Raw genomic sequence first — 13160 nt, 5'->3', positions numbered from 1 at the left:
CTTGTGTGAAAGTTTCGCGTTCAATGTCGCAAACAGCCCAAAAAATATTTTTTGGTCGTCGTCGTTGAAGAGGTCGACCCCTGGATCCAGTTTGGCTGGTGGCGACATTGCGAAATCTGGGATTGGCCACGATCAACTTGAAACTTTCACACAAGGTGCTGTTGGCCAAGCCGAGCACATTGCTCTAATAAAAACCCCACGTTTCATTGTAAAGTTTGGAGATACAGGCACCTTTATGTTTGTAAGCGTGATGCTATATGAAGAGTGGTCTTTGTTTAATGTAAAGTAGTATGACTATAATAGAGCAAAAGATGCAGAGGGGCGTGTTTGTGTAACGGAGCCATTTTGCATGACTGAAATGGCCAATGTATGATGCCATATACACTATCTATGATTGGCAGCTAACAGCCACTTCATCCTAATCATGCTTTTGTTCATTGTATTACAGTGGAATTATGCTCCTGCTCCAGACGTTCATTTCCATCATTCAAGTTTCTTGATCCGAGCTGATTTGACTGAGCTACGCCAAAACAGCAAACACTGAAATTCTTGAAAGACAGACCCTGCGAATGTCTCCGTCTTTCAAACTTTTGGACGCTCCCATTCTAAATTTTCAAATGAAGTATGAGATCTTTATTATGAAAAAGTTGATCAGCATGCTCGAGAGCACCCTTGTGACCAATTTCCAAGTTGGAAGTGGGCAACTTCGGGGCGGTGGACCGTCCGCTCTTTTGTTCCCATCATCTACCATTTGGACGCCCCCGCATTTTATCTTCACTATAAACCCTGCGACTTTTAAATGAATGAAGTTGATCAGCATGACTCAGCAAACCTCCTGACCCAGTTTTACGTTCGAGATGGGGAATCCCAAGATTATGCATACTATTTCGATGAATCATGAATCCGGCGCTGACCTGCATTTCCGACTTACATAGTAAACCCCACATTGCACCCTCCCATTCCAAATTTTCAAATGAACATGAGGTCTTTTTTAACACAATACTAATCAGCATGTCCCAGAGCATGTTGTGTGAAAGCTTCATGTTCGAGAGGGGCAATCTCAATATCAAGGATTGATGTACAGTGTTCATGCATTTATACAAGAGGTGTCCAACCCATTTAATTTCCGCTTCTTCTACTTCAGCTTCTTCCCTCTTCCTCCCATTCTCAACTGTTGGTGCATTCAAGTACATACAACTACCACCTGCGAACGATTGTCCTGCTTCAACCCATGATGTCAATCCTACGATTACCTTGATCCGATTGTCATTGACTGAATGGCAAGTTCATGGGCGTGTACACTCCACTACAGCACCCGCGTTTCTTGACACTTCACGTTCTCTTGCACACTCCTCTACCACGACCAATGGTAACAGCATTCATTCCATCAGTTGCTATAAGCAAGGTCTTTACTTCATTGTCTCCTACAGCGTTCTTTACTTGCAGCAACTTGCCTTACAACCTTTGTTACGTGGACAGCAGATAGCCATTGTTTAGAAGCAGCTTTCTTTACGTGTAGCAATTTACTTCAATACAAAGGGATCCCTATGGGTGATGCCATACCAGCCATCAAATACTATTGCGCAATACAAGTATTCTTCATCTGGTTGAGCTGCGATAGAAATGACCAAGAAGTGATTGACCAACAAGCGAATGGAAAGGGAAACGACCATAGGGGTTCTTTGTATCAGCATGTTGGAGTTGGAATGGTTATGGATGGATGGATGGATGCAATCATGCACAGGGAATGCTGATGTCGTTTTGGTTACTTGGCACATCGCCATCAGGAAGGATGGATCATGTTACGTGGTGGATGGGGCTGTGGATAATGATGGATTGGATGGTATGGATGAGAGGGCTTATAACTTTGGCGGAAGTCGTGTTGTCTCCATGAATGATATTGGGTATTGGAGTTAAGGTACACACAACAACTAGTTTGCAGTCATGGACGAAGATGATTATGACGGCATCAATCAAGGATACAAGGACACAAAGCTACTCACCGTTTCTACGTGATACACTTGATTGGTTTCCGGAATGAAAGGGAGGATAGAACCATGGAGATTGGAAAACGAGATTAGATCATATATATCATCGCATCGAGACACTTTTGTTGCTTTCATAACATTACATTCGTTAAGGCTTCCTTGCTCGTACGCTGATAGACGATAGCAATGGTCACGCTCAGCATTGTACACAAGCTTGAAGAGACGCTTGTAATTTGAAAGATAATAAACCCATAGTAATGGCACCCAACGATAGAGCTTGTTACAGAAGTTTGATCCATTGAAAGCGTAAGCCATTACGTTTAGGAAAAAGTGAGCTTTGATACAACGTGAAACAGTACATGCATATGCTTACTTACGACAACTTTCAGCATGAGCCGCTATCTTGTATGTGTAATATTGAATGAGTACGATCCCTGGAGACACACAATGTCATCCCCCTCTCACCCTTTGGCACGAATACTCCCGGATGCACTGATTATTTTTGGCTTGTTAACTATACCATGTTTCCATATGGTCTTCCTTAGGCAGACCTTACTATAGGGGCAGGAACCATTATGCAATCTTCACCATTAAGGTTGACACTTGTCAAGTCCCGCCCTCTCAGCTCAATTGCACAAGCATGCCCCTCTGCATCGTTTGCTCTATGAAGGTCTTGCTACTTAATAATGGACAAAGACCACCCTTCATATAGCATCACGGTTACAGCATCTGTAAAACACAAAGACACCCATAAGTGAAAGCTTTACAATCAAGCGTGGGGGTACATAGAACAAAGTTACTCAGCGTAGTCGAATGTACCACCGCATGTAAACGATCCTCTTGCTCAAGTCCGTCACTTTCATCATTCAACTTTCTTGATCCGAGAGGAGGTTACATACACAGTTCCTTGACAAATTGTTGCACAAATGGGAGGATGATTGTTGTTATGTAGGAAGGTACATAGACAATGTGTATGATAATGATGATTCTACATCACATTTGGATGTAGGAGACTCTGAACTGCATAAACCAATTAATTACACGAAGATCCCTGATGCCACTTTTTTGTCACGGAAAGGTATACTGGTTGGTCATTCATCCGGATACTCAATGGAGGATCTTTTTTCTCTCAACGTCTAAAAGCTATCGCCCGTAACTATATGCACTTGACAACAAGCTTTTACTCTTTATTCTTATCTGCTTCATGGACAATTACATCTACCATTCTTGAACGTTTTTCCAAAAGTGATCTTCGAGGATCTTGTTGTTCTCCTTGACTACTACCTCATCACCTTCGCGTACCAGATAATGGATTGTATCAACATTGACCTCTCGCAAATAAGCTCCCAACTTGTCATAATGCATTCCAACATCATTGGGTCCATGGCAATCATCCGATAGTGTGAAACGACCACCCTTTTCTTGGATTAGCTATGGATCAATGTAATAAGGTTGAGATACCATCACACAGCAATTGACAAATAATCGTATCGAGATTACCTTAATGATTGAGCGGTGTGGATAAGCATCTGTCAATCCTTTCTTCCAAGCACGTGAGTTGATCTCAAACAAACCACCATAGCCAACTATAAGATCCACGTTTCGAACCACCTTTTCCCAAATAGCTGACTCCTGCAAGCAGGCATCCGATCCAGCAAAGATGCGTACAAGGTCAAAATGGCCAACCACCTCAGGCTTTACAGCTTGCAACATGGCGTATTGCTCGTCGAAATATGCTTCAAAGAGAGCTTCAAGGCTCTGGTACTTGGCGAGGGCTTTTTGATAAAGTTCATTGGAAAAGTCGATGGGTATAGTTCCCACATGATGCAACGAGCCGACGACATAATCCACCGTGTGTTGCTTGCGTAGTTTGTCGATAGCGCCAGCATAGCCGGTATGTATGAACTCGATCTCGGTACCAACTAAGAGTGTGATCTGCTCCTTGTACTGCTCCTGTAATTGACGTGCATGTTGTCTGAATTCCGCAAAGGTAGCTGCAAGAGTCGCTGGGGTACATGAAGCCTAAAGAAGGATTGATTGGCATGGTGTTCATGGTACGCGTGTTGACAAGTTACCTCGAGCTCCTCTGGATACAATTCACTCTCTTCTAATCGTGGCATGTGCTCGCTCAATCCATAGATCTTGAAACCTTTCCTAATGGCTTCCTTGACGACGTCTTCAAGAAGACCGTATCCATGTTTGCAATATTGGCCTGAATGGCTGTGGAACGAGTATGGCATGATTACCGATCCTGGATGTTTTGCAACCCCACTTTGCTGCTATGCTTCAGCCAATCGGGTGCATTCTCTCTCGGCCCACAAACCAGCTGCAACAAAGTTGGCTCCTTGTTCTGTTGACGAATCCAGGCAATCGCTATGGCAACCACACGATGATATTCACTTATCATACTTTGATTATACTTCAAATGTCGACACGTGACTCGATCATCAAAGCATGTGGATTAAGCATTGAATGAGTCATGCAAGGTTGCACGAAATCACACTCAGCTACCTCAGCAACCATCTTCTCCACAATCACCACAACCAACTTCTTTCACCCACGCTCCCCACTTTCGACTTTTTCACATGGCGTTTAACTTGTCTCGCACCGTATACACTGAAGGTACTTTCAAAATGCTTCTATATATGGATAATGCGGGTAGACTAACATCACCCAACTGCCAAGTGTAGCTCTCAATGAACTTGACGACAAGCGTATCAAATGTATCAAGCCGTTGATTCCTCCCCAGATTCTCATGGAAGATATACCTTTGACGTTGAAGGCTGCACAAACTATTTTGAATGGACGTGTTGCTGCAGAAAATGTCATCAAGGGCAAGGATGATCGTTTACTGGTTGTGGTTGGACCTTGCTCAATCCATGATGTGCAAGCAGCCAAGGAATATGGTAGCGTTACTTTGGATATATGCGTGCTAGCTACATTATCTCATTCAATTCCACAATGACATAGCTACCCGATTAGTGGAATACGCTGAAACCGTCAAGGATGATTTGTTGATTGTCATGCGCGTCTACTTTGAGAAGCCAAGGACGACTGTGGGTTGGAAAGGATTGATCAATGATCCAGAATTGAACAATAGGTAGGTGTACATCACATTTATTTTGAATGGAAGGGGTATTCATGGTGTCATTTCAAAAAGCTACAAGATCAACAAAGGACTTCGACTCGCACGCCAATTGCTGCTGGATTTGGTATGATCAAAACAAAACACTCTCTACCGCAAAGTAGTAATTGAGGTATATGGATTGGATGTAGAATGAAATGGGTATTCCTACCGGCTGTGAATTCTTGGATACGGTAAGTATATGATCAAATGTAATTGTCATTTCGCTTATACAATGTTTTCGTATTGCAAGATCTCTCCACAATACACTGGCGATCTCGTTTCTTGGGGTAAATCCACTTGCATCATCATTCTTTGCATGCCCTTAATACTTATTCAATCTCTCCATAGGTGCCATTGGTGCTAGAACCACCGAGTCTCAGGTCCATCGTGAGCTTGCTTCTGGTCTTTCTTGCCCCGTTGGTTTCAAGAATGGTAATTTGACGTGTACAGTGGGATAGGCAACAGCATAGGATTTTGATACTGGAAGCAATAGGAACGGATGGTGGTATCACTGTAGCCATGGATGCGATTAAAGCTGCAAGCAATGGGCACCACTTTTTGTCAGTGACCAAGCAAGGGTTATCAGCAATTGTACAAACACACGGCAACGATGCTTGTCATGTGATTTTGCGAGGCGGTGCAAGTGGACCCAACTATGAGATGGAGGATGTGAAAAAGGCCGCTCAAGCTCTAGAAAAGAACAAGCTGCCTGCTCGCGTGATGGTTGATTGTAGCCATGGCAACAGCAACAAGAACCATAAACGACAACCCATTGTCGCAGAGTGCATTGTGAGTTACATGCTGGCTCGATAACAATTGTCATCATTGTCTTACATTGATATCTATAGGCGGCTCAATTAGGCAATCCGAATGAAACGGGCGACAACATTGTGGGCGTGATGCTTGAATCGCACTTAGTGGAAGGACGCCAAGACATTCCTGGTGAAGGCATCCATCGTTTGACTTATGGTCAATCCATCACGGATGCATGCATTTCATTCGAGGATACTTTGGAAGTGTTGGATAAGTTGGCACAAGGTGTACGGGATAGACGCGTTGCAAGATTGGCGGCATAAGGAGGTGTAGGTGCATCTAGCATCATCAATACAAGATAGCTAGTAGCAGTTGACATTACAATACAAGGAGCTTCTTTTGTTGATATCAAACCATGACAAGTTCTATACAATGGCTATAAGCACGATGTAGTCAATTAATCGATGGAGACACGGGGATTGTTGTTGTTGTTGTAGGAGCCTATGCAGAGATGGATTGTATTATAAAAATCAGCTAACAAGACGATCCTATTATATAAGGTACATGCTGTAGATGCAGGATGGGGACATCATGGAGCATACAAATATTATGGGGAGCCATGAATTACCAGGGCGCAAGGATTATGGATCATCATAGTTATAAAGAAAGCATCCGTCTTTGTAAACAAACCAACAATGCTCTCCTGTGAATGCATCATCATCAACTATTATAGTTTGCACAGCCTTGTTTAGTAGATTAATGAGGTATGATGGGATGATGCACCCATCCATATAATAGCTATGGTTTGGTGGTGGTGAAGAAGCTGTAGAAGAGTACCCATGCAGGGGTACTGTGGTATTGTTCACCTGCTCTTATCTTACATTCTTCATTTGTTCAAAAGCGGCTGGTGCAGCTCCGGGGATCCGGCTCATCACAAGCGAGTAAAGTCATACTATGCATTGTCAACAAGCATAAACTTTACTTTTTGCTCTCCCCCCCCCACTCCACCCCTGATGGGCTAAGCTGTTTGGTAGTGGGAACCTACTCATATATAAAAGCGAGTTCTCGACAACACGCAATTATACTGCACACTCACATCTTATCCTACCTTCTTTTTTCATTCAATGCAAAGTCTTTCCTCTCGTTAAGGCTTCTCAAGTTGCCTTTTTACACTGTTATCAACCACATACGCAATCAACATGGTGTCATCCTTATGCATTTCTCCAGCAATAGCATAACCATGGATATGGCGTTTCCAAATCACATTCGCCTTCCTATTTGACCGTATCATTATTATTATTTCCATTGTTCACCTCGATCATAGTTACAATGAGGTTTATCCTTGTCGGGTCCATCCCCTCTTTCTTTCTCTTTCTCTTTCTCTCTCTCTCTCTTCACACCTTTTACGTGCTCACCCCATCTTCATATTAGTGAGAGATACAGAATTCTGCCCTATGTTTTAGTTTTATTCTCCTTTACTCATGTACCATATATGTTATACATTTTTCTATTTGATCAACCCCGTCGCTGTAGATGATGTTGGACAAAATACAAATCTATAATCCACACCGATCATGCAATTCAAATGATCTGCATAATGTCTTCGGTCATTTCGGATGTAATCTTCCGATCGATTCCATGACCTTTTGTTGTCACACCAACAATTAGAAACATCTCCGCATTGGATGCATAGTTTTCAATGATCAAAGTAGAAAAAAAAGGCAAGAAGTTTTATAGTAGAGTAATAATAATAAGAGCTATCACAGCCAATGGTTGTTGTATGTACAAATGCAAAAATGAAAATGAAACAGAATGCAGTGGTGGAATAATGGTTGGATTGGATTGGGAGGGGGAAATCATGGAGGAGGAACGAAGGAGATCAATAGTCAGAGATACGACGACCAGGGCGAATACGAAGAGGACGTGGTTCTGGTGCAGCACTGGTAACAACAGGTTCACGCACCATGATGCAAGCTGGTACTTCAGCACCCTTCACCGTAGCCTCGACCTTGAATCCAAACTTTTCAAAGAAGCGTACAGCTTTACCACTGCAAGCAACTTGTGCACAAATGGGTTGTTGAGCCTCATCAGCCTTGTCGGTAACGTAATGGAGCAATGCCGAACCAAGACCCTTGCGTTGTTCGTGTGGTAGGACGCCAATGTAGCCAATGGTGATGTATTGTGAGTATTTGCTCATGACCTTGCGGCGTGTCTTGTCAATGGAAGAGGCGATTGACGAGTGTGCTTTGTTGACAGTAGAACGCAGTACTTTGATGAACCCGGATGGCGACGATTGCTTGGTTACAATGGGGAAAGGGAAGCCCTGGTGATGATTTGTCCATACAAGTACACCCTTGCATCCATCCACTTGCACTGCGAAATCACGGCTTTGGATCGATGCTGTGTTGACCATATCTTTGAAGAGGGTATACATATGATCATAATTGGGAGCCTCGCTGGATTCCGTCAACGTATGTGCAGCTTCTTTGATAGCACCTATACAAGAATAAAATGAGTCATTCTATCCATAGCATCCTATCCAATCTATATAAATACATACCCTTGATGATGGGGCGCACATTGACTTCGTGTTGATCAATGTTGATTGTGAGTTTGCGACTAATGCGACGTTCGTCAAAAGCAGTGGGAGGAGCCACGAGTGCCATGCGTTGATTATAAGAGGGTATCGATTAAAGACAAAGAACTTGGAAACAAAGAGATAAAGAAAACGATGGCCGGCTCTTTTATATTTCATGCACAGCTGAACAAAAAAAAATCCTGTGAAACGATCACCTGTTATGGAAAGTACTGAGTTTACAAAGGAGCAAATAAACGGATGTGGAGCGTGCCACAACCCGCGGACCGAAACGGCTTCACTGATTTTCTTCGAAACACTCCCTATTAAAAATAGCATTTTGCCGCCATCCCTAACTCATCCGTCGATCCTTCTCGGTCCAGATCTCTATTCAAACAATCTAAAGAACGATACTAAAAGCCCAAACGCTCGGATCATCCTTGTGCTAAAACACTTGCATAATCCTCGTGCTTCTTTTTTTAGAGATATCCAACATCCTGCCACTTAGCGTGATGCTAATCACTTTTACCCTCCCCTGTTTATGCCTCTTGGCTTTTGTAATGGCATGATAATGGATGCCATCCCCTGTACAGTAGCAAGGGAAAACTGGGATGCGGTTTGAGTTGTAACTTTTAATAGCTCTATCTCGGGCCGGCAAGCTTTAAATTATTAATCCGAATACCCATGGTGTGTAATCGGGAATGAGTAAAGCATCCAAGGTAGTAACCAAATGCAACAGCTGTCATCTTTTGTGTACATGTGTGGTGCAATATAGTGTGTGTGTGTTGTGTGTGTGCTGCATCCTAAAACATCTAGACCACATTTTTGACAAGATCAGGGGGCATGTTAAATGTGTGAGATGAATTCCCTTTTTTGCCACGTGTACGTGTACATGGATTGTCAGTGCGGCGTCCATAAAAATTCTTTGACTCAGGGATATGTCCTACATGCCATAAGCTGCTACTTTATGCATAAGTGCACCACTCGACATCATGCTTACGTTTAATACTACTCAACCCCGTTTTTTTTCTTTCCCCATAGCACGGGGATAATCAAGGTCAGAATACAATGGTGCCCAATAGCCAATGCTGCGGCACTCTACACGCCGGCTCTTTCGGCCTGAAAGGGAAATCGGCATTTTTTTTCTTCTTGTTGATCATCACTAGGGGGCATGTTTGTTGGGTCGATTCTACTGATCGATGTCCACCAAAGAGTCTAATTCTGCGTTTATCTCTGTATTGATGCCAAGCCCATCATCATCATCATGTTCTAGACTGGTGCGATGTACAAACAACGTATAGCCCTATCCTCAATAATGATGGTTGTTGTTATCGCTCATGTTGCACTTTGATGGGAATAATCCACATCTTTGTATTGAATGGCTCACCGCGGAACGTTCTCAACAATTAGCCGCGCCGTACTCCCTATGATAGAGACACAAACAACTTCTCCATGGCACCGGCGCTTTCATCCTTGACATTGGCATGTGCCGCGGAATACCATATGCCATATGTGATACAATGATCTAGATGGATACCCAAATGCCTTTCGCACAATTCAGTGCGTCGTACACTTGAATGCAGTAACATGCTGGGTATGATTTCTATTATACACTTTGCCACCCAACATTCTTGATCCGCCATGCTTTGTGTATTCTATTCACTTTTCTTCCTTCGAATGATATGTTTTCCATTTTCTGGAAACGTCCATCATGCGCAAAATGGGGACTTTTTTTTTTGAAACTTCTGAGCTGCTATTTTCGTTGCAGGATTTACTGCAATCCATGTTTCTCTCTTAAACAAGCAAGCATTGGTGATAAATTTTATTGCCATGTCACGTGGTCTACAAATGGGGATGAAGGATGATCATCCGATAATGCGCATGTTGGCTGAAATAGAGTTCTAAACATGACAAAGGAGTCTAGGATCGACTTGAACTTTGTATCATCCATGAAGATCATGTAGATTACTAGTTGGGAATCGAATGATGTATGGCGTGTGACGTAATGGAAAAAAGATGACCTTTTCGCTTGTTTTAGAGGACAAGGGTGTGTTTGTGAGATCAATTGACATATGCAGCAATAGGGATGATTCATGCAAAGGGAGTTGGTTTATTTGTCAACGGTACATAAAGAGAGCTAATGATCCAATGGTAAGCACGTTATTACACTATGCTACTTGTCTCAGTCATATACTGGTCTCCATCCTCTTCATCGTCGCTTTCAGGGTACTCAATGTACTTTGGAGGACAATCATGGGTTTCGTGACCATCGAGTTGCTTGCATACGCGACAATAGTGGTCATAAACGTGGTCGTCAAATGCACGAGGGCTGTAGCGTTTGCCAAAGAGCTTGAACGACCATGGCGGATAAGGTTGATGGAAGATGAGAGTAGCTGTACCATTATAAAGGTATCCAATCGACATGAGGCCAAACACCACGTCGCATAACACGTTGTTGGAGATCTTTGCTTGCCTTTCAATTTCAGCTCTTGCCATACTAGGTGCCATCATTGGTAGGTCGTAAAGTGGAAGCACATAATACCGATTATAGGAATCAGTCCGTGGCATCACCATGATGTGTCCTTCCATGTCCGCATTGGTAGTAGCAGGAACCATCACATTAATTCTTGTTGGAAATGATGATGATGATGATGATGGACCCGCTGCTTGCTCTTGCTCTTCCTCGTCATCATTGTCATTGTTGCAGGACGACAACGTATTATCATTGCTGCAGTAAACACCGCTCCTGTTACGCATGGTCGTACGATTTGGACGAGATGATGATTCTGCAAAGTGTGCACGGTTGTAGGTGATGACATTACGTGGGTGGTAGTGACTCAACTCGGATAAAATGCGACGTCTTGCATATACATCAATGCAGTGGGCTTCAATTAGCAATCCACCTTCGAAAGGGGAGTCTTGGTCTTGCGGTGGAACGTATTGACGCAGCATGTCAAATGAACCTTGATCGACATGCTCCAACAAGATCATCACACCACTTCGAAAGTCATCATCCGTTTCATCAGGGAAGTGGAACAAAAGCGTTTCTGTTGGTCGTGAATGCATGTAATGACTACTGGGAGGTTCTTCACAGGCTGGCACATATTCGAACAAAGGCTCCTTGGCGATCGTCACACCAGGATAAGGCGAGTAGTTGCCCATGGGTAAGAGCTGTGAAAAGGAAAGGGAGAGAAAGAGAGGGAAGGGAAAGAAGATAAACAAAGATGAGAATATCATTCCTTTTGTGATTGTTGTCAATGCAATGATGTGTACACCAGCTGATGGTTTCATTGTTGCTCTTTTTAGTGACATGGCTGCTCAATCATCATCATTTTCCATATATGCCACCATCCCCATTGTTCATCAACAAGTGCTGTTTTGACTCAATAGTACATTTTATAGTAGGTTGATATATAAAATCTATGCTGCTGCCTGGAGTTGCTTTTGCTTGTACTCGTCGGACATGCGGTAGCTGATGGAAAGGCGAAAAAAGTAAGAATGGGGATGAAGCTTGACATAACACAAGAGTCCAATACTTACTTGAAGATACGGCCCATTTGCATCAAAGAAGTACCAGCAACGAAGAGGTTGACGGTACCCAAGCTGTAGTTCTTGGGAATAATGACCATGGAATAACGAGTCCAAATCAATCCGGTGGCAAGAAGGGCTATTTGCGTCGTGTATCATGTAAGAAATATAGCTCTCGATAATCCGATCTCCCAACATCCACAGAGCACACGCACACACACTCACACACATATCACACACGATGACCATCATACTTACAAGCAGTTTGGGACAAGCTCAACTTCTCGGCAGGACGTTGCAAATCGCTAATGCCAGCAATGACAAGGGCCTGGAAGAAATCAAATAAGGACGATTGGTTTGCAAATGGGATGAGTTCTACGTTACCCATTTCATGGCAGGAGCCCAGAAGTGAATGGTCTTTGGACCTGCGGGCGAGTTGATGAACTTTTGGAAAGCACTTTGCGAAGCAGCAGCAGCCATGACGGGAAAAAGGTGAGAGGAAAGGAGAAAGAAACGGGAAAAGATATAGCAAGGCTACAAAGGTACGACCACCAGAGAGAGATATCGGAGCTCAGTACTAGCGATATACCTTCATACCATGGACTCGACGGGTGTATTCCTATCTACAATTGATCATGTGTACACACGCACTCTCGCTGCATATGCAACGTAAGTTTATTTACCTTGTTTATCCTATTATTTGGATTCATGCATGTTGTCCTAGGAAGACCCTGGATAGCCTTGTCATGATTTTGGCTGCAGAGATGTAGACTTCCAACACAAGATGTGACATGCATCCAATAAAATTGCGTCAATATTTATCCCCCACCTTCAGGGCACATCCGGGATCCCGTATACCATCCATTTTCCTTCATACCACTGAGAGAGACCTTCTTTGTGTCATGTTGATTGAAGATGCCATTCATATATACAATGACAAGAGGTTTTACCTCCCTATAAGCACAATGACGACCATGACAATGAAAACTTTTGAATGACCACAATGGCCAGCTCTGCTCCACAAGGTTGCACCCCCCATAAAAAAAGGCACATAGACTTGCCATTTTGGCCATGTAAGCATCTGAGAGGAATGGTATAAGAAACGGCGCCCATCGAGCAAATGATTGCTATGTTATAGGATGCAGCCGATATAGTGTCACCTTATCCTAACGATAACATCTCAACATTA

The 13160-nt window shown here is 43.2% G+C and overlaps 5 protein-coding genes across 5 annotated transcripts; 1 reads left to right on the top strand and 4 right to left on the bottom strand.

Moving 5' to 3' along the window:
* Positions 1-3206: 3206 nt before the first annotated feature.
* On the bottom strand, positions 3207-4228 carry O0I10_007996 (uncharacterized protein; the record flags this gene model as incomplete). Its single annotated transcript, XM_058488003.1, has 3 exons — positions 3207-3419; positions 3489-4010; positions 4064-4228. 3 exons carry the CDS (start codon positions 4226-4228, stop codon positions 3207-3209), a joined length of 900 nt encoding a protein of 299 aa, XP_058341341.1.
* A 345-nt stretch (positions 4229-4573) lies between these two features.
* On the top strand, positions 4574-6191 carry O0I10_007995 (3-deoxy-7-phosphoheptulonate synthase; the record flags this gene model as incomplete). The annotated part of the gene is made up of 9 exons (XM_058488002.1): positions 4574-4610; positions 4679-4894; positions 4959-5088; positions 5149-5200; positions 5265-5306; positions 5366-5402; positions 5464-5547; positions 5609-5904; positions 5964-6191. The coding sequence occupies 9 exons, from the start codon at positions 4574-4576 to the stop codon at positions 6189-6191; spliced, it is 1122 nt and encodes a 373-aa protein (XP_058341340.1).
* Positions 6192-7747: 1556 nt separating this feature from the next.
* On the bottom strand, positions 7748-8534 carry O0I10_007994 (uncharacterized protein; the record flags this gene model as incomplete). The annotated part of the gene is made up of 2 exons (XM_058488001.1): positions 7748-8364; positions 8429-8534. 2 exons carry the CDS (start codon positions 8532-8534, stop codon positions 7748-7750), a joined length of 723 nt encoding a protein of 240 aa, XP_058341339.1.
* A 2072-nt stretch (positions 8535-10606) lies between these two features.
* O0I10_007993 (uncharacterized protein) lies at positions 10607-11605 on the bottom strand (the record flags this gene model as incomplete). Its single annotated transcript, XM_058488000.1, has 1 exon — positions 10607-11605. The coding sequence occupies one exon, from the start codon at positions 11603-11605 to the stop codon at positions 10607-10609; it is 999 nt and encodes a 332-aa protein (XP_058341338.1).
* Positions 11606-11863: 258 nt separating this feature from the next.
* On the bottom strand, positions 11864-12451 carry O0I10_007992 (uncharacterized protein; the record flags this gene model as incomplete). The annotated part of the gene is made up of 4 exons (XM_058487999.1): positions 11864-11915; positions 11984-12110; positions 12230-12299; positions 12356-12451. The coding sequence occupies 4 exons, from the start codon at positions 12449-12451 to the stop codon at positions 11864-11866; spliced, it is 345 nt and encodes a 114-aa protein (XP_058341337.1).
* Positions 12452-13160: the final 709 nt, after the last annotated feature.

The sequence above is a fragment of the Lichtheimia ornata genome (assembly GCF_029851405.1).
Source record: "Lichtheimia ornata isolate CBS 291.66 chromosome Unknown scaffold00040, whole genome shotgun sequence".
NCBI lineage: Eukaryota > Fungi > Mucoromycota > Mucoromycetes > Mucorales > Lichtheimiaceae > Lichtheimia > Lichtheimia ornata.
Note: the sequence above shows the minus strand (reverse complement) of the source record. Positions and strands in the feature narration are given on the sequence as shown.